Source organism: Botryllus schlosseri, chromosome 3, assembly GCF_051294905.1.
Source record: "Botryllus schlosseri isolate E-star chromosome 3, Bs_hap1, whole genome shotgun sequence".
NCBI lineage: Eukaryota > Metazoa > Chordata > Ascidiacea > Stolidobranchia > Styelidae > Botryllus > Botryllus schlosseri.
The window spans coordinates 11,298,780-11,324,423 of record NC_137238.1 but is presented as its reverse complement, the minus strand read 5'-3'; the positions used below and the strand labels follow the sequence as shown (position 1 = coordinate 11,324,423).

Sequence of the window (25,644 nt, the reverse complement as noted above, 5' to 3'; positions counted from 1 at the left end):
CAGGCCTCAGGACCCGAGTAAATGACTGAATGCTACGATATCCTAGTAAATATGATAATCCGCTTATCCTTGAACAGCACATCGCACACTGGACATCAATATCATCATAAAATGTTGGATTATATTTCTGCCCTGCTGCATTTCGTTACAATCGTACTTGCTCTTTGACGTGCGTAAAGAGCACATAAGCCTAACGTGCAGTTATTATCATTCAGTAGTTCTTGACCTCATGGTAATTACAATTTAGCATTGTGACGGAGTTTGGCATTGTGATGCAACCATCAGAGGTGGTCAGTAACGAAGTACTTCTACTTTTTCGAAGTACTCAAGTAGTCTTCCTCTACTTCTGGTTTACTCAAGTAGAGAGGATCATGCTGTAAGAGATACACTGTTCTGTATAGTTCGTTGGCTTCTATTAGCCACAACCTTAGAGCGAATTCTATAGATATATAGATCCACCGTGTCTAGACAGGTAGCCCGCTGGATTCACGGAACCAACACAACTTTGAACGATGTGTCTTGGTGTCGCATCTTGATCCTGTCTTTTCTCAGCATTTCCTTGAGCTTCCGAATATACCCACGAGGGGTTTATGGTCGGTGAGGATTTTGACCTCAGACCCCTTTTCAATGACGTTGCGAAAACGTTGCAGTCGATTGTCATTGCTTCTAGGTCCAGTTGAGGGTAGCGTGTCTCTTCTGGCCTCGTTGAACGACTCGCGAATGCGACCACTTGAGCATTTTCAGGATTATCACCTTGAGCCAGGATTGCACATTGCACATATCCCCGAGACGTGGGCATCTACGAATATGATGGTTTTGGCTTCAATGTTGAAAAAAACGCAGTGAAGTATCGACACTTGAAGCCTTCATGAGGGAATTGATTTTCTCCCAACAAGCTTCCGACCATCGGAATCGCTGATTTTTCCTTTTCATCTCGCTCATCTTTGCGATAGATGGGGTATGGACATGAAGACCCCGAATGACTGCGGATGAAACAGAGGAAAGGCATAACTTCATCCTCGGATCGAGGGCGTGAAGCGATGTCTAGCGCAGAAATTTTGCCCGGGTCTGGTTTGACTCCGTGACGTGAAACCTCCATACCCCAAAAAGGTATTTCATATTTCTTGAAGATTCATATATTTTCGAAGTCATCTCTGCTTCTGCAATGCGCTTTAGTGCCATGCCTAATGCTTTGCCGTGCTCTTCGCTGAATTTGACTGTAGTAATAATAACATCGTCGTGTATCACGTAGGCTCCATTCCCATTTGAGAATAGCGGCATCAATGCTATGGTTAATTCGCCGGACGCGGGCTTGGCTCCCATTTTCAGCTTTCTGTATCGCATAAGCCTGTGGCCTGCATTGGAGACACGGCGAGCACCCTTTATTCTTCGTCCAGCAATAGCTAACGAAATGCAGATTTAAAATATAACATGGTGAATCCTGAATTTCCCCATAACTTAGCTTTAATTTCTTCCACCCTTGAAATCGGGATTCGGTAGCCTTTATGGTTCGATTGAGTTCTCTCAGGTCAATTGTCTTACGACGACCCCCATCATCTTTCGGGTTGAATACTGGATTTGACACCCATGGCGCGGGCTAATCATGGTCTTCGAAGATTCCTTCGTTCTCCAACTCGTATATCAGCTCTTGGAAATGATGCTGGAGATAGAAAGGGATTGGCCGCGATTTTTCGGCTACCGGTGGCACCTCTTCATCAACGTAGAATTTGAACAGGTAATTTTTTATAGTACCCACTCCCTGGAATATGGCCGGATACTTTGTCATGACCTCAGCCCTGTATTTATCAACAGCAGCAACCCGTCGCATTTAACTCGATATTGATTTTTCGAGTGTTCCCAGTTTCTCACTCAGCTTCCCACTGAGCAGCGTTTCTACTATACCGCGCACAATGTAGAATCATGTAAACTGAGATACATTGTTGAAAGCCGCGAATCCCTCGTAACAACCGACGCACTTGATGATTTCCGAGCCATATGGCATGAGCGAGTGAGTGTTGGTGGGTGGGGTGGGTGGGTGAGTGAGTGTTGGTGGGGCGACAGCGGACTTTTAGCTTCTTGTCCTTTTTCGTCGATATAACATTCATTTCTGCTCCGATATCCGCGAAATCTTCGATTCTCCTTCCAGCTATCGTGATTTTCACTCAGTACCTGGGTGTGGATATTTTACGGACATTCCGATGCTTCAGGCCTTCTGGTCGATTGATTTTTCTCACTCTTTTCCATCCGTCAACAGTCTTTGATTTTCGTGATTTGCCATTATCACTGCTCGCCGTAGACTGTTCAGAATGTGTTGACTCCGAATCTGATTCAAATATGATTCATCATTGCCTGTGGTATATTCCGACAGGCGCGAGATTCATTGAAATGGCCTGTTTCGCCACATATGAAGCAGGAATGCTTTCTTGCTATGCTGGTTTATCACATTCGCATTTTTTGGATATGCAGGTTTGGCACTGATCCCGCGGTGATTACTTTTTCTGATTCGATTTAAATTTTGATCTGGGCCAGGGAACATTTTCAAATTAGAAATGGAGTCGCGACCATAAAAGGCTGAAAACCATATCGGATGTACTACCTGATAGTGCGGACCGGCTTATGAACAGTTTCATCCGTGTGATATGACATGAATTTACGACGTATAATTTTGTTCTCTGCTTTTTCAAAGTCATCATCCTCCACCATCTATGATAACTATGATCATGTGGGCAGAGAGAGGATCAAAATTTTATAGTGATACGTGGAAGAGCAAATATTATAGACAGACTTGAGGCACAAAATTTAACGATCAGATACATTTAGAAACCAGAAGAATATATAGTAATCCTTCCAGAAGTGGCATCGATTACCTTATGGTGGGCTTAGGACCGGCTTTTATTTGGACGGACGGGTACTGAAAAAATGTTGTTTCGGACCTGGTTAAAACACAAAACCACACGCTAAAAATGATACATTTTGAACTCTCTATAAACCCCTAGCGGCTTTTTTCTATCCCTATATTATTTGGGATTGCCGAAACAGCTCTTCGTCAGCCCTGCCCCCTAGAAAACGTTGGTCTTGGGCTTTCCATAGAGTTAGTATCCGAACTCTTGGGGGGCGCTGCCCCCCAGAACAGACCTCCATCGGGAGGCACGTTTTTACTACTACTTCCAAGCGAGATTTACTGTATACACAAATTGGTATAACGTCTTATGCCCTAATCGCACTGAGCGCGGAATGTTTCATTCGGTTAATAATATTGATAATTACATAGATATTGCTATATTTTTTAACCTCTCTCAAATCACGTACTCAGTTTTACCGCTAGAAATGAGTGAGGTGTTGTCTAGGAAATATTCGGGAGGGATCGCTGGTATAATTATTTCGTTACATGTTGTTTTTTTCGTGACCCGTATGCTATGCGTAAAAATATTGAAATTGCTAAAGCGTACTAAGATGCACACGACTCCAACTTGGTATTTCTTCACTGCCAAATATTTCCATTGGACAATTGGACGTGGTGGTTTTCGATAAACTCAAGGTCGGTGCTTTTCGGCCAAGGTTTTCTCGCTGTCGAACTTTTTCCCCTTTACTTAGTTAATTGGGTCGGCAGTTGCCATTGCAGTGCCTACTCGGAATTCATACGTCTTGGTGCTCCGTGGCGCAGTAATGGCTGACGCCGAAAGGGACAATTTTATAAACTATCGATCTCTAATTCGCGCTTAGGGAGTTTGGGTAGAAGTAATTTGAACCGCAAATACGAAAGATAGCCTGAGGAATTTCGGAGATGTTTTGAGGGAGTACCAATATTCATAAAAATCAAGTAAAGCCAAGAAATTTTCTTGCGCTTCGCGCACAGTAGTTGTTGAGTGACATTTATCTTTTCACGAAAGTATCAGTGAATATAATTTAGGTACCGGATTGCTTGGTTCCGCTCACATCGCATTGTCACACATATCAAATATTTCATTACAAAAAATATGGCCCATCACAACGTTTGAAAATACCTTTTCGCAATCTAGCAATTGCCTATCATATCGTAATCTAGCGGCCCATGACGTGTCCTGCTAATCTGGAAATTCCGGCATTTTTGAACGTTACACCTGTTTTAGCAGATCACCTGTGGAGCTTTATGGATAAAAGACATGAAATATATTTCCCATTTTTTGGAAGTGGTATTTGTATTTCACTTTCAATTACGAGTATCGTAGTTTAAGTTCTAATTACTTTCAGTTCTTTTGTCTGCGGAACATACATCTTGAAGCATAAAAACAAGTGTAGTAAATGCCTCTATTTTTCCGAAAATAAAGCTACACTAAATATAAATTTTACGATCCACAATATTTGTTCTTAACGTTTACTAATCGCGCAAAGTGTTGAAACCGTATCCGATACAGCTTCTCCGTATTGCTCTTCGCCTAAACTTGGGGCCTTATAATATGGGGTAGGGCGCCATGCCATGCTATTCTCTAAAACGGGGTCTTCTAGTATACAAAGAGTTAGTATCGCATTTTCATATCAATACTATAATTTGCATCCCATGATCCGAAAAAATGTTTATTCTGTCGAAAATTTAAACCTCCTCGGATGCATCAATACGAATTTCGCATAGCTCAATTGGAAGCGTTTTGACAGTCCATGTGAACGAATTAAGACTGTTTTCAAAACTACTTATATACTTACTTGAGTAGATTTGAAGTCAGAGAATTCTACTTCTACTTCAAGTAGTTTTAGGTAGCTTATGGAAGAAGAACTTCTACTCGTTCTTGAGTAGATTTGTTCCCCACTACTTCTACTTCAACTTGAGTAGCTTTCTCGACTACTTTGACCAACTCTGATCGCGAGCCATATATGGCTCTTTCACATATTTTTAATTTCCAACTTAATTTTATAGATATTGCAGCCAGATGTCAGTTAATTTTCTTAACGGTCGGAATAATTATTCTCGTGGCAGCATAATAAAAGGTATTTTAAAGGTCAGGGCAGTGGCGTATCCTGGATTAAGGGCTCGAACCCCTTTACAAAATCCTAAAATTTAATTTGCTGTAACGCCAGCGACCAATATCCGTCGCGAATTCAATGTACCCGGCATCGCGCGCTGCGTAATCTTGGATTGCACCATACGTTGGTTGAGCAAGAGAATAGCAGACATGGGTACGCCTATACGACAATCTAGTTTCCAAATACATAATGTTTTCCTAGTCTATGCCGAGAAATGAGCTGCTTGGAAGTAACTTTCCAATTACAAATCCAAATTACAAACAACGCTTCGCTACCCACGTCCAAATTCCTGAGTTGCTTTCTAGTACTTCTTTTGAAATGTAGGCGTCTAGTGCAACGTTTACTTTACCACCGAATTGAGAAGTGGATCAATATTTATTTTCGGAATCAGTGCTATAGTTATATTAGATTTATATCAGTTCTGAGCTATTCACGATGAATTGCGCTATTGCAGGATGATTCTTAGCCTACGAGTTTTTACATAAAAAATATGGCGCCCACGACGAATCCCATGTAGTCCGTTCGAATTTGTACTACCATGACATCACGGATTTTCAATCATGACGTAACAATTGGTTGACATGTATGGCTCTTTGGGAGTTAAAATGGAAATAAAGGGCTAACATGGCTCTTAAGACGAAAATGGTTCCAACCACTGCACTACCGTCTTCAAAGTAAACGCAATTCCGTTTCAATGTATATACAATCCATGCTTTCAATACACATATATATTATTATTGAAAAATTCCAAGCAACTTTTCGCGATCCGTATTTTACCCGCAGGCCGTAAAATACTTAGGCATGTCCTACGCTAATCTAAACCTTTCGGGGACCCCTTATTTTCAGTGAGTCACAAAAACACACTGATCTAGTTAAAAGTGGTGATTTAGTTAGTTGCGAATTTTTAAAGGTCTTTAGTTTTAGTTCTAGTTCTAGATGTTATATTTACAGTTGCGAGTTATAAGAATTGAGTAGTTCTAGATCTAGTTGCGCATTTTGAAAATCCAGTAGTTTGCATAAAACAATTATTATTATCGTTGTCCAACGCCTGACGGTCAGAGCAACAACTATGAAGTGGATGACAATCGCGCGGAGCGCGAAAAAAAATACCAGTTAAGCTCAGCTTCGCGTCCCCTTAAGATGCTTTCACGCCCCCAAGTTTGAGAACTACTGTCTTGGAATTATTATCGTAAAATATATTAAGAAAAAGCTTAATCAAGTCCCTGCATTAATTCGATCAATAGTTTTAAAAAGTATCTTTAGACACTCGCGGGCCGTAGTTTGCCCACCCCTGATTTAGCGCGTCCGCATGCAGGCCTGCTTCCCTCCGCAGAAACACTTTCATCAAACATTAACAATCTCTGAGTGTAATATTGTTTGTGTTTATGTATCTTTTGATGAAAACTTATGCCCGTCTAAACAAATTGTGCTCGTTGCCATCACCGAATCTGGGTATTTAGGGATGACTTGCGCACCCTGCAATTGTAATTATTGCTGGTTTGCGGCATGTCTGCAATTTCGTTATCAGCGCAACCTTGCCGGTCGATTGTACAGTCCTATAAAATTGATCACTACTATGTATTTCGCACAGCGTACTGATGCTTATTTCAGCAAACTAACGATCCTTATTAGATGTACAAATTCGACCTCATCGTTAGAAACGAAGATTGCATCGCGCGCTCTGAGAAACACCGTCTCCTATCGCGATTTGACGTACAAATATACGTTCACCTTCTACAAATGAAAGTGCATTATTTGCATCGATGATGGCCGCAAAAATTTTGTGAACCATTTTTGTGATAAATATTCTCGGAGCGCAAAGTTGAACCGTGTTTTATTGTGTGTGCCTGCGAGTTGGAAATTATTCCAGTGCCCATAGTATAAATCCAATTATGCTTTGCGGACGTAAATCGAGAAATGCAGCGATGCAGTCAAAATCGATGTTTTAATCAGCAACCAATCGTCTCAATGCGAGCTACTCAATACTAAGTAAAACCCGTTGTGTTGGCGGTAAGGGATAATTACTAGGGCAAGTTTTTGCAACTTTTGCAACTTTTTTTACAGCTTACGGCCGCTTCCTAAATACTCGTAAGATATGTAGAATGCTGTTTTAAGCTGTTTGAAGGAATCTTATCGTGCAACTTTTTGCTACTTTTGTCCATTTTTTTCATGCAACATTTTGCAACTTTTTCGATTTTTCATGAAAGTATTTTCGGTTTTGGTGAAATACACGGCCAAATTCGACTGAAACACCGTAAATCAGCACCGAAGTATAGGTATTTCGGGAGCTGAGCCGGTAAATTGACCTTTTATTCTAGTCAACGGAGCAAAATGTGGTCTTTTAGTGCAACTTTTGCAACTTTTGTCAAAAATAAATACATAAATGCAACTTTCGGCGGATTTAACTGCAACAAAAACTTGCCCTAATAATTAGTAATTGGCCGCGCACGTTTGTAATCATATTTCTTATCTGCCTTTCGTGTTCCAGGATTGTCGCGCCGTGTTACTGCTCAGTACAGCGACGAATGCCGATTGCGCGGCAATCAATGACGTAATTTCGCAATCATCTCAGCGGGAGATCGCGTGGCTATATATTGTGTGATGCGATATGCGTGCACAGACGAATCTCGCTAATTGGACGCGGCCCCACGTAACACTGATAATACGACTTGTTGAATTTCAACTGAATATTAGCGTCAGAATGGTCATTTAAAAATGAGAGGGTTTCAACACCCCACTGGCTACGCGCCTGCCGCCACCCCATCCCAAAATAAAAGTAGGCGCCTATGGCCTGACCAATTAAATTCTCCAACAAAATTGATTAAGTATTTCATGAATTGCGCAAAGAACATTACCCGCAGTCGTCATATTCATCGCAGAAGTAAGATATGGGAATGCATCCGCTCCCATTGCCACATTCGAAGTTTTCCTTTTGACAGGTGCCTGATAAAAATTGGTATGGATAGAAATTAAATGTTCTACGAAACAATGATATACAATGATAAACAATGATAGATGTAACCAGTGTTCGTCGATCTGATATTGTATATTTAAAATAAACTATAAAATATTGAACACGTTTTGATGCTGCTGAGTTAACAATTGCGACAAGGCGAAATTTTATGTTCGATGACTGATTAATTACATGTATACGAATATCATATATGACGGATAACACTTGCTGGAAGTAACTCACTTTCATGTTTTCTATTTTCACATTGTAAGCTTTTATAAAAGTGATGAAAAACTATAACTTACATTGTGTGCTTGCAACAGCTACAAGTAAACCGACAGCGAACGAGTACAACAGACACATCGTCGACTCAAACAGGGGGGTAAAATGATGTCACTTATCAATTTTGTCGTACAGAAACACCTGTTGAGATATGGATGTTGATGCGATGCCCAGAAAATCGACGAATTACACACAAAAAGATAACATATACCGATACTCATTAAATACAACCTTATCATAATATGTATTAGTTCTGTACTTCCTCCATACTTAATGAATCGCCATTATCATATTCTGTCTATTCATGATATTGTGCAATATCGTCATGATGTTCGAAGCGTTCAAATTTGAATAAAACCTAACACAAATTTAACTGAAAAAATGGCCAAAACTACCTGCTTCATTCCGTAACGAGTTATAATTGTCATGTGTAATGCTTGCTATTGTATATTTGACTACTACCACGTATACACACAATCTACATACATATCATGATTGCTTTGTTTATCAAATATGAAATTTCATCATTTGGAGGAGAAACTTGATTTCACCAGTGGATATTGAGATGAAATCGTTTGATTGAAACCTGCAACCTTCATTTGACCGAGTTGAATACCTGTCAAGGTTTTGAGCATAGAGAATTCTAAATGTCCGAGAATAATCTTTTAAGCCTTTTTTTCGATTTGAAAATGTTCCTTGGCCCACCTCGAGCGAACATGGAGTATATCAATGCCAATTCATTGTTTATATTATGGCAAGAAAACGTACGAATCGTGCTGGAATAGAATTCCCGTGAGTGCCAATAATATTCAATCGCGATTTTCTCGTAAATGCAATTTGCTCGTACATTTATCACGTAGGCTACATTATGACCGTCCCCTATTCCTTACATATTGCAAAGCACAACATTGCCAATATCATTGATCGAATTCCAACATAAATTCGAGAAAATATTCACTCTGAGCGCGACCAGATAACTGTAACGCACCGACAACATAAAAACTAACTCTCCCGAGCAGTGGCTTAAACGTTAGTCGCGAAAGGGCGTCTGGTGGGTCGCGTAATGAAAATTGGATGGAAAATGGGTCTGTAAAACTGTAAAAGGTTGAAGCATTGAAAATTATACTTTGGTATTTTTTCGACCATACCGATTTCATTCCATTTGGTGACAATGTTGCGGGATAAGGACGAAGGAAAGGACGTAGGCTAATATATTTTTGTCCTTGATGTTTTTGCGGCATTTACACCATGGCCCGGCCGGGGATCGAACCCACGACCTACCGATTAAGGAACCGGACGCTTCACCATTCCACCATTTTCTCGGTAATCATGACTTCGGAAATGCGCTAGGTCCAGAACGTTCGTACCTTTATACTATGTTTCTTATGATACGATGACGCCAATCAAGGTTTCAACTCTTCAACAGTGATGATTAGTATGGAAACGATAGTTCTCGCCGATAAATTAACTTTCAGTGGTGAGAACCAGGGCCGTTGAGTCGGTAAAACCACAGACTCTGGCTCCGACTCCGACTCCACACATTTTCAATATACCGACTTCGACTCCAACTCCCGACTCTTCAAACGTACCGACTCCGACTCCCGGGTTTTTAAACGTACCGACTCCGACTCCCAACTCCGACCCCAGCATTATTACCAATTTACTTCAAAAATTATATGCCACATTGTCGGTTGAATGACTATCATGCAACCATTAAACATATGCAAACCTATGATTAACGGTGCCATGCTAAATTGTTTCATTGTGGCACAGCTCGAATTATCCACTATCCAATTAACATGAAAAAAAGATTTTCTAAATATCCTTCTTTTTCAGGTTTTTATAACATGGACTCTCTAATATCCTGAAATGTATGAATCATTCATATATGGAAGATATCCAATCCTGTATAATAAAAATGTAGATAAAAAAATCCAAGTGGAGCTGTTGTATATGAGTCAGCAACTAATAAAGAGATTGAACTTACTAATTTTGTCATTGCACACTCTCCTGATTATACAAGCACACACTTTCACTACTAATAGATATTGGTCATAAATGTAATTTAGTTAAGTAGTCAAAGACCATAGCCTATATCTAGTCTAGATGTACTTAATCAAGTATTCAAGGATTGGGACTTGCAGTCTTTTTTAATCATTTGTTCGACCCAAACAGCTAAGCTACACTACAAATATTTTTAATTTTGTCAAGTGGGAAGCATCGTTTGGTCATATTTAGATTCACAAAACCAGCCGATGCATTTGCTCTGTCACAGTATCATGGTATAATTCCAAAAATTCCATCAATTTTGACAGCATCGCGAAAACGCATATTGCGATTTTCTTCCCCTGTCCAACTGAGTTGTAATTTGCAAGTAATGTCTAATTTTATCTATATCAGGGGTGGGCAACTTTTTCGGCCAAAGGGACACATGAGATTTACGAACCATTGCGCGGGCAACTGGAATAATGATAAACTTTTTTTTAGTCGTCCTATAAGAGCGAACCGAATTAGGTAACATTGCAAAAAAGACTTAGATTAATACGCTCTAAAATTGATAACAATATGTCATGCAACTGTGCAGTACGCAATCAGGCCCTGGTCGCGCTAATCGCGAAATCTTTTTGCAAGATAATGACTGAATTGTATCAATAAATAAGTTGCTAACATACATTGGGGGTCGTATCTGTATACCACTGGGCTCATTTGGCAAGGACAGGATTATTCGACGTTTATACATAGCAAAGCCGACGGTATCAGCGAATATGCCTCTATCATTCTGTGCACATGTTTTGTCGACTATCTCACTGCGAGTGCACAAGCGAAGCCTCATGTCGGCGACACGTTATTTCCTAATTGCGAATATAGTTAGACTCAATTCTGTGAATAATATGTATTTATAATTTTCAGAAGGGGGCTCAAATACTGAATGCAAGAAATCTAGTGACAATGAATCATGCGAAGTACCGAGAAAAATTTCAAGTCAAATAAATCTGCTATGAAATATTCTACTTTATGGTCATATACGAAGATCTGTGAAAAATGTGGCTGGCTCCTGGATACGTCAATGCGTCAGAACTGTTGTTTTAGTCATCATCAAATGTCGCGGTCATGCTAATCAAATTTTGGTTGGCCTTGTATTTGTACCAGATCTCATAAATAATTTCGAGAATTACCTCGAAGGCCACATCTAACCTTCTCGTGTGCCAAATTTGGCCTGCGTGTCACGGGCTGGCCGCACCTGATCTGTATGGTTATTAATAACAGTGATTGGTGGTACATAAAAATTATATTGAAAATTCTTTGAAAGCAAATGTTTTCTTTTCATGATAGAGAAGTTGGAGTCGGAGTCGGAGTCGAACTCAGGGTCATTCTCTCAAACTCCGACTCCAGTCAGTATTTTCGCCACGACTCCGACACCGACTCCGATTCCAGCTATCATAGTTTTCACGACTGCGATTCCGACTACGCAGCCCTGTTGAGAACCGTATAATTTCAGTACTGAAAAAAAATCGTCTACTACTACACCACTCGAATCATTAAAATCAATACTCGATTAAGATTCGAGTACTCGAATCATTGTGCCCAGCCCTATATACAACTGTGAATATATACCCTTGGCACACGAAACCCGAATATACCTCATAATTATACCGCGGTATGAATCGAGTACTACATTTTAATCATAACTATGCATGTACGTCATACGCACGTAGGAGTTATACCCGCGCTCTGATTCTGAGTTAGGTCTTGCTAGCAATCTCAATAGAGAGTTTGATATCATGGAATGTTTATGGCTGTTGCTGAGAGAATTCTCAAATATCGAAGTCGGACAATACACATAGCAATAACCACGACCTGGGGGTAAAGCACGCGAAGGGCGTAATTTTTCGTATTTCATTGCTTCTTGGCGCCCGTTCCGATGCTTTCACCCCCCCCCCCGCAGTTTGATGACTATCGCACTAAAATGTAGTGGGATGGTACAAAGCTTAGTCTATGGTCTTTGGAGCAGTAGGCAGCTTCTGAAATTCGCCCTCCCTTGACCGCGTGTATGTCTTCGTGTTTTGGTTATGATACCAACTTTAATTAAATCCTTAATCTCGGCGACCTGCTCGGCAGAAACTAAAAGGACAGGTTTACTCCTGACTCCAGTATAAAAATATCCAGTGCTGTAAACCAGTAGTTCGCAACCTTTACTGATGACGGAGCCGCGTTTCGAACTTCAGAGTGCGCATGGAGCCGCATGAAAATGCTCAAGTACTTATAGCGACCATTTAAAGCAGTGGTTCTTAATCCCTTGGGGGGCACTGGCGATTTTGAAGGGGGCGGAAACGCTCAGGGGGCGATATGGGGGGGCGCTGGCCTCAAGGGGGCGATAAGGGGGTGCTGAAGAAAAATGACGTGCATGATGTGGGAGTAGGACATAATCTTAATGAGTATTCCGAACAAATTAACATTCCACTAAACATGTCAAACCCCAGAGTTTTTGGTCGCGCTACGTGAAGATGTTTGCTACATATGTTTACATAAATGTATAGTTGGTTATTATAATTCATAAACAACGAATTGCGCGTACTTTAGATCACCAATTTCCCGTTATTTAAAACACTGCCGTCCCACTTGCTAGGATTATTTTCAACAAAATGTTTCGAATTAGGTATTATATCCCGCAGCGCACAGTGTGTGAAAATCGAAGAAGGAGGCACTGTATATCACTTTTGATTGAGAGTGAGAGCCCTTAACGCTTTGTGCACGAAATGAATAACTAAATATACTTGTATTTGAGAGCTACCAAATTAAATCGTCAGAATATTTCTTCATCGTATCAAAAAGGATGATAGTATCTCGTGAACGTTATATAAACTGAGTTGATTTGTTTGGAATACATTCATGCCAATATACATAACTGGGCACAGTAATAAATTCAATGTGAGCAGATATAGGCATCCAATTCTCAGTTCCCTTAATTATAGTTACACAAAGCACGACGGCGATGTGAATTCTGGAGGGTTCGAACCGCAGGGTGTCTGGCCGTACCCGATTGTTGATAGAGCAAACTTGATTTGACCCTGAATATGCCACACACAATTATTACATGGTTTCTTATAGTCGAATGGTCCTCGAGCGCGATTAAAGGGCGAAATATTTCCAATACCAAAGTCCCAAAAAGACCGACTGAACTTTGACCTCTTGCCAAGACCGAAACTGCTACAACCCAAACCACCAATCGGTTAGCTCCGAGGGTGCCCTAAATTATTTCGGTGAATGAACATTAGGGCTGTTCAAAAATAACTTTTTCCCCCGGATTCCAACCATTGACTGAGTAAATTGTCAAGTTACCCTAAAAAACGCAGCACACCAAATTTGGTTCAATTCTAAGAAGTATAGGACTCAGCAAATCCAATTAAAAATTTACCTTTATTTCATGAAATTGTTGAGCTGTCTTCAAAGACAATGCAACACAAATTTGAGTCATTTCCAATTAGTAGAAGCGGATCGAGGATAATCCGTGGATTATCAACGAAAAAATGAAATAACTCCGCTTCTACTGGTTGGAATTGAACAAAATTTGGTGTACGTCATCTCAACTGACAGCCTAACAATTTTATGGGGTCGGCTGAATTTTTTTTTTTTTTAATTGTCTGTAATAATTAAAATTGTACGCATAATTATAGAAATAGGCATTTCGGCGTCGGTCATTACCACGCCACGATGCACGTATACATATGAAGTTCCGGAGAATATGGAACTCCGAGAAATGTGTCAAAAAGATCGTCAGCGAGAAATCCTTAGCTGAAGAGGATTTCCCTTATGTTGAGCGTGAACTTCGATGTATATATAAGTCTAATCGTCCGTAGGTACTTAAATCGTTCGTGCCGCATTATCATGTAGTCGCAATCTGCACCCCACAGGACAAGTACCAGTCCTTGCAGTATGTGGAGCGAGGCGCTGGAGCACGATAACTATTTGAAAGGGGGCGCTGGAGCAAAAAAGGTTAAGAACCACTGCATTAAATAGTAGCAGTGTCATAGATCGCTATCAAATATTTATCTATTCTCGGCCCATGTGATCAGATCCACCGGTAGAGTTTATGGAGGTAGTGCTTTCAAAAATGTATGAAAAGTTATAAATTGTGGTGATTCGTATAATACTCTTTTGTATTCAAGCCATCGCGCATCATGTAATCATTGCTTTTCTAATCATTAGTTTCTAATTCCTCTGTTACTTAAATCGCTACTGTTACTGTTACTGTTACTGTTCTATTTGATGCCGAGATTTAAGTTAGTAAAAGCCAACGAAACAAGAGTCTTCTGTTTACTGGTACGACAATTTTACTAACTTAAATTATATCTCGCTGCTTGAGATAGATCGCCTGTAGTAATGTCCGGAGAGAAGTATATTAAAGTTCCAACGTTGGACGTTCTACCGGACTCTGCAGATAGTGTAAAGATCTTCTCTCATTGGGAGCGGATGTTGAAGAGTTTAATCGAAGCTATAACTGCTCCTTCAACTGATGTAAACAAGCTTGCTATATTGTCAGGTTATTTATCACCTGAAGTCTTCTCATTTATTGAAGAAATTGATAATTACGATGCTGCTATCACCGAGCTGCAGTCCCTTTACAAAAAGAAGAAAAACGAAGTCTACGCCCGACATCTGTTAGCAACTGCAACGCAAGAGGTCGGAGTTAACGTGTCAGAATTTTCTAGGAAATTGATGGCATTGTCCAAAGATTGTAATTTTTTGGCCGTTAATGCTCGAAAGCATAAAGAGGAAGCTGTAAGAGACGCTTTCATCACTGGGCTGAGGTCCCCTGCAATTCGACAGAGATTACTGGAATGCGATGAACTAACTATGCAAAAAGCATTCCAGACTGCGGACACATTGGAAAGAGCCCAGTTGTTCGCAAGCTCTTACAATGTCACCACTCCTTCGTCTGACACCGTCGCTTCTGCGGAAATTGCAGCAGTTCGGCAAAGAGATCAGGAACACGGGACAGATTCTAGCGCCGCTGTAGAAAAGCCTGGAGCACCGAGATTACTGCGCAAATGTATCTTCTGCGGCGGATCTCATGTGGCAGACAAGCGATATTGTCCTGCAAAGGATGTCGAATGCCTGAAATGCGGAAGAAAGGGGCATTTTGCAAAGGTATGTCGATCCCCTCCTCGTTCATATGACATCCGAGCGACCGCCGGCATGCTTCTAGCCGGAGTTCCAAATTGTCTCTGGCGTGCGTCATGCACAGCTAAAATTAATCAATTACTTGTGGGCGTTCTCTTAGACTCAGGCTCCTTCGAAAATTATATGGACGAGTTGCTAGCTACTAAACTAGGATTCTTGCCACAAGGTCAGCCCACCACCATATCACTCGCATCCAAGACAGCGACAGCTGAAGTATCCGGTATCTTAACTATTTCTTTCGAAATGCTATCTCGAAACTATGTGGGTATCACATTCGGGGTGGTTAAGGATTTGTGCGCTGATGTAATTCTTGGTCATGATTTCATGAAGAAGCACAGGAAAGTCATCTTCGAGTTTGACGGAAACGAAGAACCGCTGACAATACAAAGTCGATCGTGCGCTTTGTCCCCTGCTAAGGCAGAACCTCTTCAGCTATTTCGGTTCCTAGATTCCAATTGCAAGCCTATCGCCACTCCGTCAAGAAATTATAGTCGCGAAGATCAATCGTTCATCAAAGACGAAGTTAATCGCTTACTCGAAGAAGGAATAATTGAGCCTTCTCGCTCTCCTTGGCGTGCTCAAGTATTAGTTACGAAGGATTCCAGGCACAAGAGAAGACTTGTCATTGATTATTCGCAAACCGTAAACAGGTATACTCCGCTTGATGCGTACCCCTTGCCAAAAATTGAGACTATCGTAAATGAAGTGTCGAAAGGTAAAGTATATTCGACTATTGATCTGAAGTCGGCTTATCACCAAGTTACGCTATCTTCATCTGACAAGCCGTTTACCGCCTTTGAAGCTTGCGGCTCCCTTTATCAGTTTTGCAGGTTGCCTTTCGGCATCACCAATGGAGTGGCTGCTTTCCAACGTTTTATCGATTCGTTCATCGACGACCACAGTTTGAAGGGGACACTGGCTTACTTGGACAACATCACTATATTCGGTAAAGATGCCGCGGAACATGACGAGAGACTTCAAGCTTTTCTCAAAGCCGCATCTGATTGTCGACTAACGTTGAACGAGGACAAATCCGTCTATACCGTGAGTGAATTGCGTCTATTGGGCCATCTTGTGTCGCACGGATCCATTAAACCCGACCCAGATCATCTGAAACCGTTGATTGAGTTGCCACCCCCTAAATCGGATAAAGAGATGAAAAGGATCTTGGGTATGTTCGCATATTATTCAAAGTGGATTCCAAGCTTTTCTGATAAAATCAAACCAATGCTTAGCAATTCAGTTTTTCCACTGAGTGGGCCTGCCCTGACCTCATTCAATGTTCTGAAGGAAGACTTGATAAAATCATCGCTTTGTTATATTGACGAATCTTAACCGTTTGAAATTGAATGTGATGCGTCTAACAACGCTATTGCTGCTATTCTCAGTCAACGAGGTAGACCTGTGGCATTTGCATCGCGAACATTTTCTAAAAGTGAACTAAATTATCCTGCTGTCGAGAAATAAGCAGCCGCAATCATGCATGCTATAAGAAAGTGGGGGTATCTTTTACATGGTCGTAAATTCCGATTGATAACTGACCAAAAGGCCCTGTCGTTCATTTTTCAGAAAAAGCATCGCAGTAAAATAAAAAATACTAAATTGACACTGTGGAAGCTGGAACTTAGTGTTTTCGAATACGAAATTGTTCACAGACCAGGTGTAGAAAATATTGCGCCTGACACTATCTCTCGGATTTGCAGTCTAACGGCTTTGTCCACTGATTTACGCGAACTTCACAACATTTTGGGACATCCGGGCATCCGTAGGTTGGGTCATTTTGTTAAATCTAAAAACCTACCCCATTCAATGGAAGACGTCAAAAAGGTTTGTGGTAACTGTAGACAATGCTCCGAATTGAAGCCTAGGTTTTTCAACAACAACGAGCATCATAAACTTGTCAGAGCCACTCGCCCATGGGAACGCATCAGTATGGACTTCAAAGGCCCCGTGGCTGGGAGAAACAGGTTTTTATTGATTGTTGTGGATGAATACAGTCGATTTCCCTTTGTGTTTCCATGTCGTGATATGTCAACTTCAACCGTGATGCGCAACTTGAAGACGCTGTTTTCGCTCGTAGGAGTTCCCGAATATATCCATAGCGATAGAGGAAGCTCTTTTATCTCCAGAGATTTGATTACATTTTTAACCAAACGTGGTGTCGCTACTAGCAGGTCTACTCCGTATCACCCCACTGGTAATTCTCAGTGTGAACGCGTCAACCAAACGATTTGGAGAACTATCAAATTGATTCTTGCTACGGAGCGGCTGCCGGAATCTGCGTGGGAAATGGTGTTGAATGATGCGCTACATAGCGTGCGATCGCTGCTTTGTACAGCTACTAACGTGACACCACATGAACGATTTTTTGGTTTTCCTAGACGCTCGATGATTGGACCCTCGATTCCTGATTGGTTACTTTTCGCCGACTCCGTACTCTTGCGACGTTTCCATCGATCCTCAAAGTCTGAACCGCTTTGCGATCCGGTCGAGCTGCTTGATGTGAATCCTAAGTACGCGTTAATACGCCACGAAGATGGAAGAGAGTCCACCGTGTCCGTGAGAGACTTGGCTCCGAACCCAACCATCGATGTGGAGAAGTTGGGAGCGAGAGCCGATACGTCAAGGGCTGAAATCATTCCGACATCGAATGATCGTGCCGAGGCATCGGGTGATAAAGAGCCCGAGAATGAGACATCTCTAATGAAGGACAATTCGTCGCATACGCCAATGCCGCGCCGATCTAATAGAGTTAGAAAGTGTCCGGAATGGTACGGCGACCGTGTAAAGTGATTTTGATTTTGATGTGCTGATATGTCAATTTTGTATTTAATTTTATTCGGTGGGGGAGATTGTGGTGATTCGTATAATACTCTTTTGTATTCAAGCCATCGCGCATCATGTAATCATTGCTTTTCTAATCATTAGTTTCTAATTCCTCTGTTACTTAAATCGCTACTGTTACTGTTACTGTTACTGTTCTATTTGATGCCGAGATTTAAGTTAGTAAAAGCCAACGAAACAAGAGTCTTTTCTGTTTACTGGTACGACATAAATGATGATGCATCTTCCGGTGGGCCAATTGTTATTAGTCACTTTCTTGCATGCTGTTATTACCTGACCCCCTTCCCTATCAGGACTGTCGATTGTATAGGTAGTGGAAATAGTGGAAATATATTGAAATCGTACAAATGTAACATAAACAAATTTCTTTCACAAGGAGCGCACGATTCTGATTCCGCCTCAGATTGAGAAGGGCGCTACTATATTAAAATCGAAAAATTAGGTAATGTTGAATTGCGCGGAGCTCGAAGAAAATTTCAAGATTAATTTAAATCTCTCACAAATTCGGGAGTGAATTCGTAATTTCAATTTGCACGTCTACGGCCGCCAACACATACTAATTGAATTAGGTGTCGACGACGGAGTCCTTCCCCGAACTTGTTCGAAAAATATCAAAACACATTGAACAGGACATCAATTTAGTTCACGGTAGGTTGCACTGAGACAAATCCTTATGCTGGTAGTGACTACAGAGAGTACGGCGTTGTTCTGCACTACCATGCTAAATTTGATCAGTTTTGGAATTGAATTAAATTGTGATGATTTAGAGTAGCCTAATTGAGGGCGAAACGGGGCAACCTATATTGCATCTAAGTCTGTTCTAGGCAGTTCAGTTCGCGAGCTATTAACAACAGCTACCCAGCGCAGCGAGCATTAGGCTACTGACAAAGCTATGAAGTAATGAATGACTGACACGTGGGAAAATCTAAAAAATAAATATCAAAAAGTTGCTCAAATGTAGTTGACATCAGCCTATACTTCGTTGATCGCGACTGCTGGGGTTTGAATTGGGCGAGCTTTCTTGACTACGAAATAATTTTCATCTTCAACAATCGTCTTTTCAGAATGTTTGTGAAACACATATTTAGTCAGAATTCATACAGACTTTGTTAACTCCCCGTCCCCCTGAGAGCCTCCCGCGCCCCACGTTGAGAACCACTAGTCTAGCCGGAGCCGTTATGCGTTATTATTACATTCGCCACTACCTATCTTTCAAAGGCGCGGATTTTCCAGACACCACCACGTATTTCAAGAGATGCAGTTGCAAAATTCACTTTCAACGAATAAAAGTCAAACAAACTTCTACCTAAATAGTATGTTATTTTTCAGTAAAGTCATTTTGCTGCTGTTTATCACTAGCCTACACATATCATTTTCACCGATGACCATTTCACGATGATTGAGTTAAATTTGAACTAATACTTCTGGGGTCTGCGGATGTCCTTGACGGTTGAAAAGGGGTCCGCGAAGACAGAAAAAGTTGAAAAACACTGATCTAGTCTCTCTTCAATTCTCAAATGCGTCGCTGTAGCTGTGATTCAAACTTCGCCGTTTTATGATGTTCACAGACTGGACCAATAATGACAAATTCATATTTCAGCTCACCGTACTTTCTGTTGCCCAGATAAACCTACGACACACAGAAACTTGGTAGAACCGAGACTCGAACCAACAACCATTGCTGTCGTGACACTTTCGCTGAGCACACTGAGCCACTCGCCCCCACAAATCGTCGTAGATTTATTACATTAATTTCCTTGTCGTGTCAACAAATCTACCTGGTTGATATTCGCCAGATATTTCAAATCGTTTTCAGTATTGATTTCACATCAACCTCATTCACTTATCGTTGGTTTTCATGCATGTTATAACGATAAGAAGACATTCCGTTACTCCAGCGTTTGAAATCACGTGTTATATGCGATTTAGCGGAATCGGTAAACCAGGGCTGTGCAAACGTTTTGAGCTCGTTGGCCGCATTCAACATCTAAATCCATTCGCGGGCCTCACTATATAAAATTGGGGTAATAAACCAAAACGCAATATTGGTATTTGATTGTATAGTGAGGACATGGAGATAATATATGTGCTTATTTAAAACAAACCAAACATTGCTGCGATAAAATAGTACACGCGTCAGAAACATAGCGGCGAGATGTCATACGCTGGTCGACCACAATAACCAATTTGTCAAAACTATAGAGATGAAAGTCGGTTGTCCCGATTCTTAGAACAGGATTGAAATTTAAATCTGTGAGCAGCGATCTGCTCATAGATTTACTGATTCCACTTTTGGTTCAGTTACAGGACATACAATACTAACAGCATCACAAGCATGTTAGCTTCAAACACAGAGATGTAGATAAAATAATAATACCCCAATTCTACGCATACACAGAACAAAGCTACCTAATACTTGAGCGAATCGTTTTTTATAAGCACATCACTGAAATAATTAATACTGGAGGGGCCAATCTGAAATCCGACTCGTGATCCGAATTATGTCTGTCTCGTTTAGGATTTCTGTGTTGTCTAGCAGTGGAAACCTTCAAACTGTGTGGGCCTTGAGATCGGGCTGCCGCGACAGAAATTAAACAATAAAAATATAGGAAGTATTGACCTTACAACAGTGGTTCTCAAACGTTTTAAGACACCCCCCCCCCTTATGGTGGTGAAATATTTCGCGCCCCCCCCCCCCCGATATCGTCATATCACAAAACGCAACCAGGATGCTAGCACACCTAATGGATATTTTGATGGCATGGAAGGTTACGACTGTGGATGAGAGATTTTGAAATATGAAATTCAGACTAAATACAGAGCAATAAATATGAATTGGATGTAAATCGCGCGTAACGAGAACATTTTTTTTTCAGTTCAGCTTGGCTTCGCACCCCCTTCGGATGCTTTCACGCCCCCAAGGGGGTGCCCCCAGTTTGAGAATCACTGTCTTGAATTATCGTGGTGAAATATACTAAGAAAAAGTTTAATCAAGTCCCTGCAATATTTTCATTTTTAGTACGCATTTTATCAATATATTTTAATCGTTTCTTCAGACTCTCGCGGACGGCACAGAACGGTGTTGCGGGCCGTAGTTTGCCCACCCCCCTCGGTAAACGCTTGCAGAGGAAATTATCATAGAGGGGTTTGGTAACGCAACAGCGCGGGTATGATATTGCTGTTTTTGTACATTTTGCACAATGTCACATCGCGATCGATTTATTGCGATCAACAATTTATAGTGATCCCGGCTGTTTAAATCATGGCTGGATGAATAAATTTCATGAAGCGCAGCGATGTACCAAAATATTGACCAGATAGCGTAGCGATCGATGCGATTTCGCGAAAAAAGGAGCCTGAGAAATCAAAGGGGTCGATTGTGGGGCGATAAACAACGAAGGGGGCGATATGGACGAAAATGTTGCAACGTCCAGTGACATGTAACAAATTGACGTGGTAAAACAAATGCACTTAAAGACGGCTTACTCTAGATATCACGTGACCATTGACTAAGAAACGCCAACGCAACGGAAAGTAGTCACGGTAGCCGGTTTTCTGAGCACAATCTCGTAACAATGACCTTTCTTTAATCTATTTACCCCAGCAATCGGAATTAGGTGAATAAATTTCACGTACATACGTCCCCTCATTCGAATCCGTAAATACGGAGGCGTAAAATTTGGACCGAGCTTCATAAGGGGCGATGAGTTGGGAAACGCTGGTATAGGCACATTCTCGCCATGTGAACAGCCTGAGCGGTGTATGGATAAAGCGAAAGTGGGCTGCGTTGAAGTTGTAAAATCAGGGATCAAAAAAAGAAGATCCGCCTGCTGCAAAATAAACAGTGTATAGTCGTTGCCAACATATTGAAAAAAATCAATGTAAACCCAACTGTTGTGACAGACGCGGACAGAGATAGGGATGGAGCAAGTGACAGCATACAATGGGGTCCACAGGTTCCATTTTTCTGAAGTTAGTTGACATGTTGGAAATCTTCACAAAAAAAAAAAAGGTTATATTCGTTGAAGATGAAAGCTTGCCTGAATACAATCTGTTGCGGTACAAATCCGCATAGAAATGTAAGGACCTGATTATATATTATTTTAGCACTTTACAATAAATTCGTCAAAGATTTCAATATTCATACGAACAGTTTTAATGATGCTGCTATATACTTTTCAAGGATCGTGTGAGTATATTTTGACCGTACTAAGGATATCCGCACGTCATTGTAACCGGTATATTGAAAGCCGTATTAATACATGCCCCTTTTTAATGGTGTCGATACCGATTTCAGTTAAGAACAAGAATGCATCTTTCGTTGATATCAAATTGCGCATCTCGGGTACGAATGCGCCATTTGAAACGGATTGCATTTCAATGATAAACATTCACCGGCAAAATATCTAACAAATGCTGTAATATATAGTTTCCGAATAAAATTTCCAATTGAATAGTACAGTGCTTTACAACCAGTGTGACGGTTCGCACTTGTGTGAATGAACAAAATTGCAATGCAAATCACGGTGGTGCGAATGAAAATCCGGATGAGGGCGAAAGAACATCGTGAATAATTGTTAATTTTTCTGACGTGGAATAATTCGAATAAACCTAATGCGGAATTGAAGTTCTTTCGTAGTTGCGACGCAATTGTAAAAACTTGTTTAACGTACGACGCATGACTAATCGTAGTTCTCACAAGCGGTAGTGAATAAATATTTTGGCACCATAATTATTACGTGACCAAAAGCTTGGTTTGGAAGCTGGTGTAGTGGCAGACATACAGTTTATCAGCCGTCTGAGCCTGCGACTGGCTGAAAAAATGACGTCAAATTGACTTTCTACTTTCTTTCGCTAAACTATCATCATATTTTCGTAATAACTGTTCGATTAGCGCAAGGCATGAGGATAGTAGTAAATACCATCATTACAGATTCACATTTGCAAGTTGCTGAACGCAAATTTATACTGATTTTTCGTGATATAAATTCCAGCGATTTTGGAGCGTAAGATAAGACTTGAGTTGACGGACGACGCTCATCTCGGATGACAATGAAGTATATGAAATCAACACCCACATAACACGCGCAATGGTTCGGAAAACCAAGCCTAGGTTTAAATATACACGAATCCATCAACCCTGCCATACCCAACTACTATTTTTTATACATGCAACTTCGCAAACTTTGATAAATAGACTACCTCTCACACGTATGAAATAGCGAGGAGAGACCTAGATAAACCTCCAACACTTAGGAGGGAATTTTGGAGTTAGACCTCGGTTGGACTCGAACCCGCAACTAGAGATAGTGTGAACGTGCGGTTCACGTTCTCGTTCTGTGAGTGAACCACTGAAATTTATAGGTTCACGTTTACAAACGAGCCTTGGTAGGTTCAGCACTGGGAACATTTTTCATATATTACAATTTTCACTTCATTATAAGATCTTTGGTTGAAATTTATTGCATTTCAACTGCATGGTGTTGGCAGCATGAAAATAAAATCAGCAATAAATGACCATGCACCTTGACAATCTAAAAATTTTACTTGCTTTAGTACAAAAGTTTGCTCGAATAATTAGTGAATCTCTGCTGTGAGATTGACTCTTAATCACACAACATCAAGAGCGGAATACACTAAATGTTGCAGCCAGCGAATGATTCATATTCAACCACTCGACGAAGTTGATATCGTTATCTGATGTAAAAAATGTATCAGGCAGGGTTGTAATGACTCGAGTCATTCCTCGACTCGAGTCCGACTCGAGTCACGATTTTCTAATGACTCGACTTGACTCGAGTCATTTTTTCAAAATACGGAAATGACTCGACTCGAGTCAATCTGTGTATTGACTCGACTTGGACTCGAGTCATTGCGCATGACTCGAACCAAGTCATTGACTCGAGACTTAGACGGCCAAGACCGACATTTCATTGTAATTCCGAAGTCAACACACTATTGGGATTTCGTCTGTTGGTACTGGTACTTGAAAATGCGACCAGAAATTGCTAAAAGTGAGGAAATTGGTCTATTTTAAAAGCGAACCGTTCGATATCACCAAACAGAGTTATATAATAAGTGGGTTTACCAATACACTATCTGGAAGCTGAGCAGTGAACACGACGACTTGGACTCGGACTCGAGTCATAATTCCATGACTCGGACTCGACCCTCTGCTAACTGACTTGGACTTGACTCGGTGGTGAGATGAAATGAATCGACTTGACTCGAGTCAAAACTATAAAAGTTAGATTGACTTGTGACTCGGAGCCTTGTGACTTGGTTACAACCCTGGTATCAGGCGTATGAGGTCAATCTTATTTCCATGTGTTTATCGTATCACAAGAACCAAATCCGTTAGATTGCGGGGTGTTGGCTACTGCTTTGTAACTTGCTAATGGGGTAATATCTGAAATAGCAAGTATGGAAACAAGTTTTACACTCTACCCAATATCAACGTCGCAATACTCAGACGGCAAATATATCGTACGGTCTGGCCTAGACCGATAAGGCGTAAGCTTATATTCACTTGCAAGTCCTCGTCGAAATTGTTGGCAAAGCGACGGATTCTATTTTATGCGATTATTATATGATTTGATTGCCACAGTTGATAGATTTGGCGATGTTTAAAACGTCAATATTTATGACGATATCTCGTCACCCACTGACAATAACGATGATAATATGGAGTTATAGAGCAGAAAGCGTTAAGGTAAACAAACGAAGTTGAGGGTTTATGCAGAACCGGATAGGGGCAAAATTATATGGTTATGAGAGACTTCCCACCCAAACTGTGGAACACATCAATGACTTTACGCTTCAGGCAGGGCAGTAAAACATGACTTAATTCTGCCCAATTCTATATTTATATCCGTACAAAATACTTCTGCTATTCATTGAAAAAAATATGTGCAGTCAGTTATGCTCAGTTTGCTATACTTAATTGACCTCTAACTGATCTGGCACAACACAAATCTTTCTTCTTCAGTCTTGTTAAAGCATTTCTCGGTTAGATAAGTATAAATAACAACTAAGAGACTTAACTAATTTTCATTAGAGATTTCATTTAGCTAAAATCGCAATCCACCTATATTTCATTCGAATCAAAAATATCGTTTCGTAGTGACTTGCCCAGCAGAACCTGAATGTACTGTAGCCTACAGCGGCTCAAATATGAAATAAACAGCGTTAACCAGAACTATAGCAGGATATATAAGTAAGCATGATAGTTGGTCCCTTTCCATGTAGGGAAAAGATGTAAGATATCGTTAACTGAATCGATCGCAGTCATCCTGCGAAATGTACAGTCCTGCTCGTGCTAATATATACCGGAATATCTATCCATTGTTCCACAAAAAATTTGATACTTTGACTATGTCTTATTT

The 25,644-nt window shown here is 40.8% G+C and overlaps 3 protein-coding genes across 3 annotated transcripts in view; 1 reads left to right on the top strand and 2 right to left on the bottom strand.

The window, feature by feature from the left end:
* The window catches only part of LOC145435384 (CD320 antigen-like), a 95,381-nt gene extending 86,802 nt beyond the window's left edge, over positions 1–8,579 (bottom strand). The window contains exon 1 of the mRNA XM_080312657.1: positions 8,257–8,579. Within this exon, the coding sequence (XP_080168783.1) occupies positions 8,257–8,314 (58 nt within the window). The 5' untranslated portion in view covers positions 8,315–8,579. The remainder of the gene's footprint in view (positions 1–8,256) is intronic.
* LOC145434831 (lutropin-choriogonadotropic hormone receptor-like) overlaps positions 1–25,644 on the bottom strand; it is a 509,016-nt gene that overhangs the window by 322,057 nt on the left and 161,315 nt on the right. The window lies entirely within an intron of this gene.
* LOC145435770 (uncharacterized) lies at positions 14,371–16,759 on the top strand. The gene is made up of 2 exons (XM_080313046.1): positions 14,371–15,382; positions 16,238–16,759. Exons 1-2 carry the CDS (start codon positions 14,615–14,617, stop codon positions 16,748–16,750), a joined length of 1,281 nt encoding a protein of 426 aa, XP_080169172.1. The 5' UTR covers positions 14,371–14,614; the 3' UTR covers positions 16,751–16,759.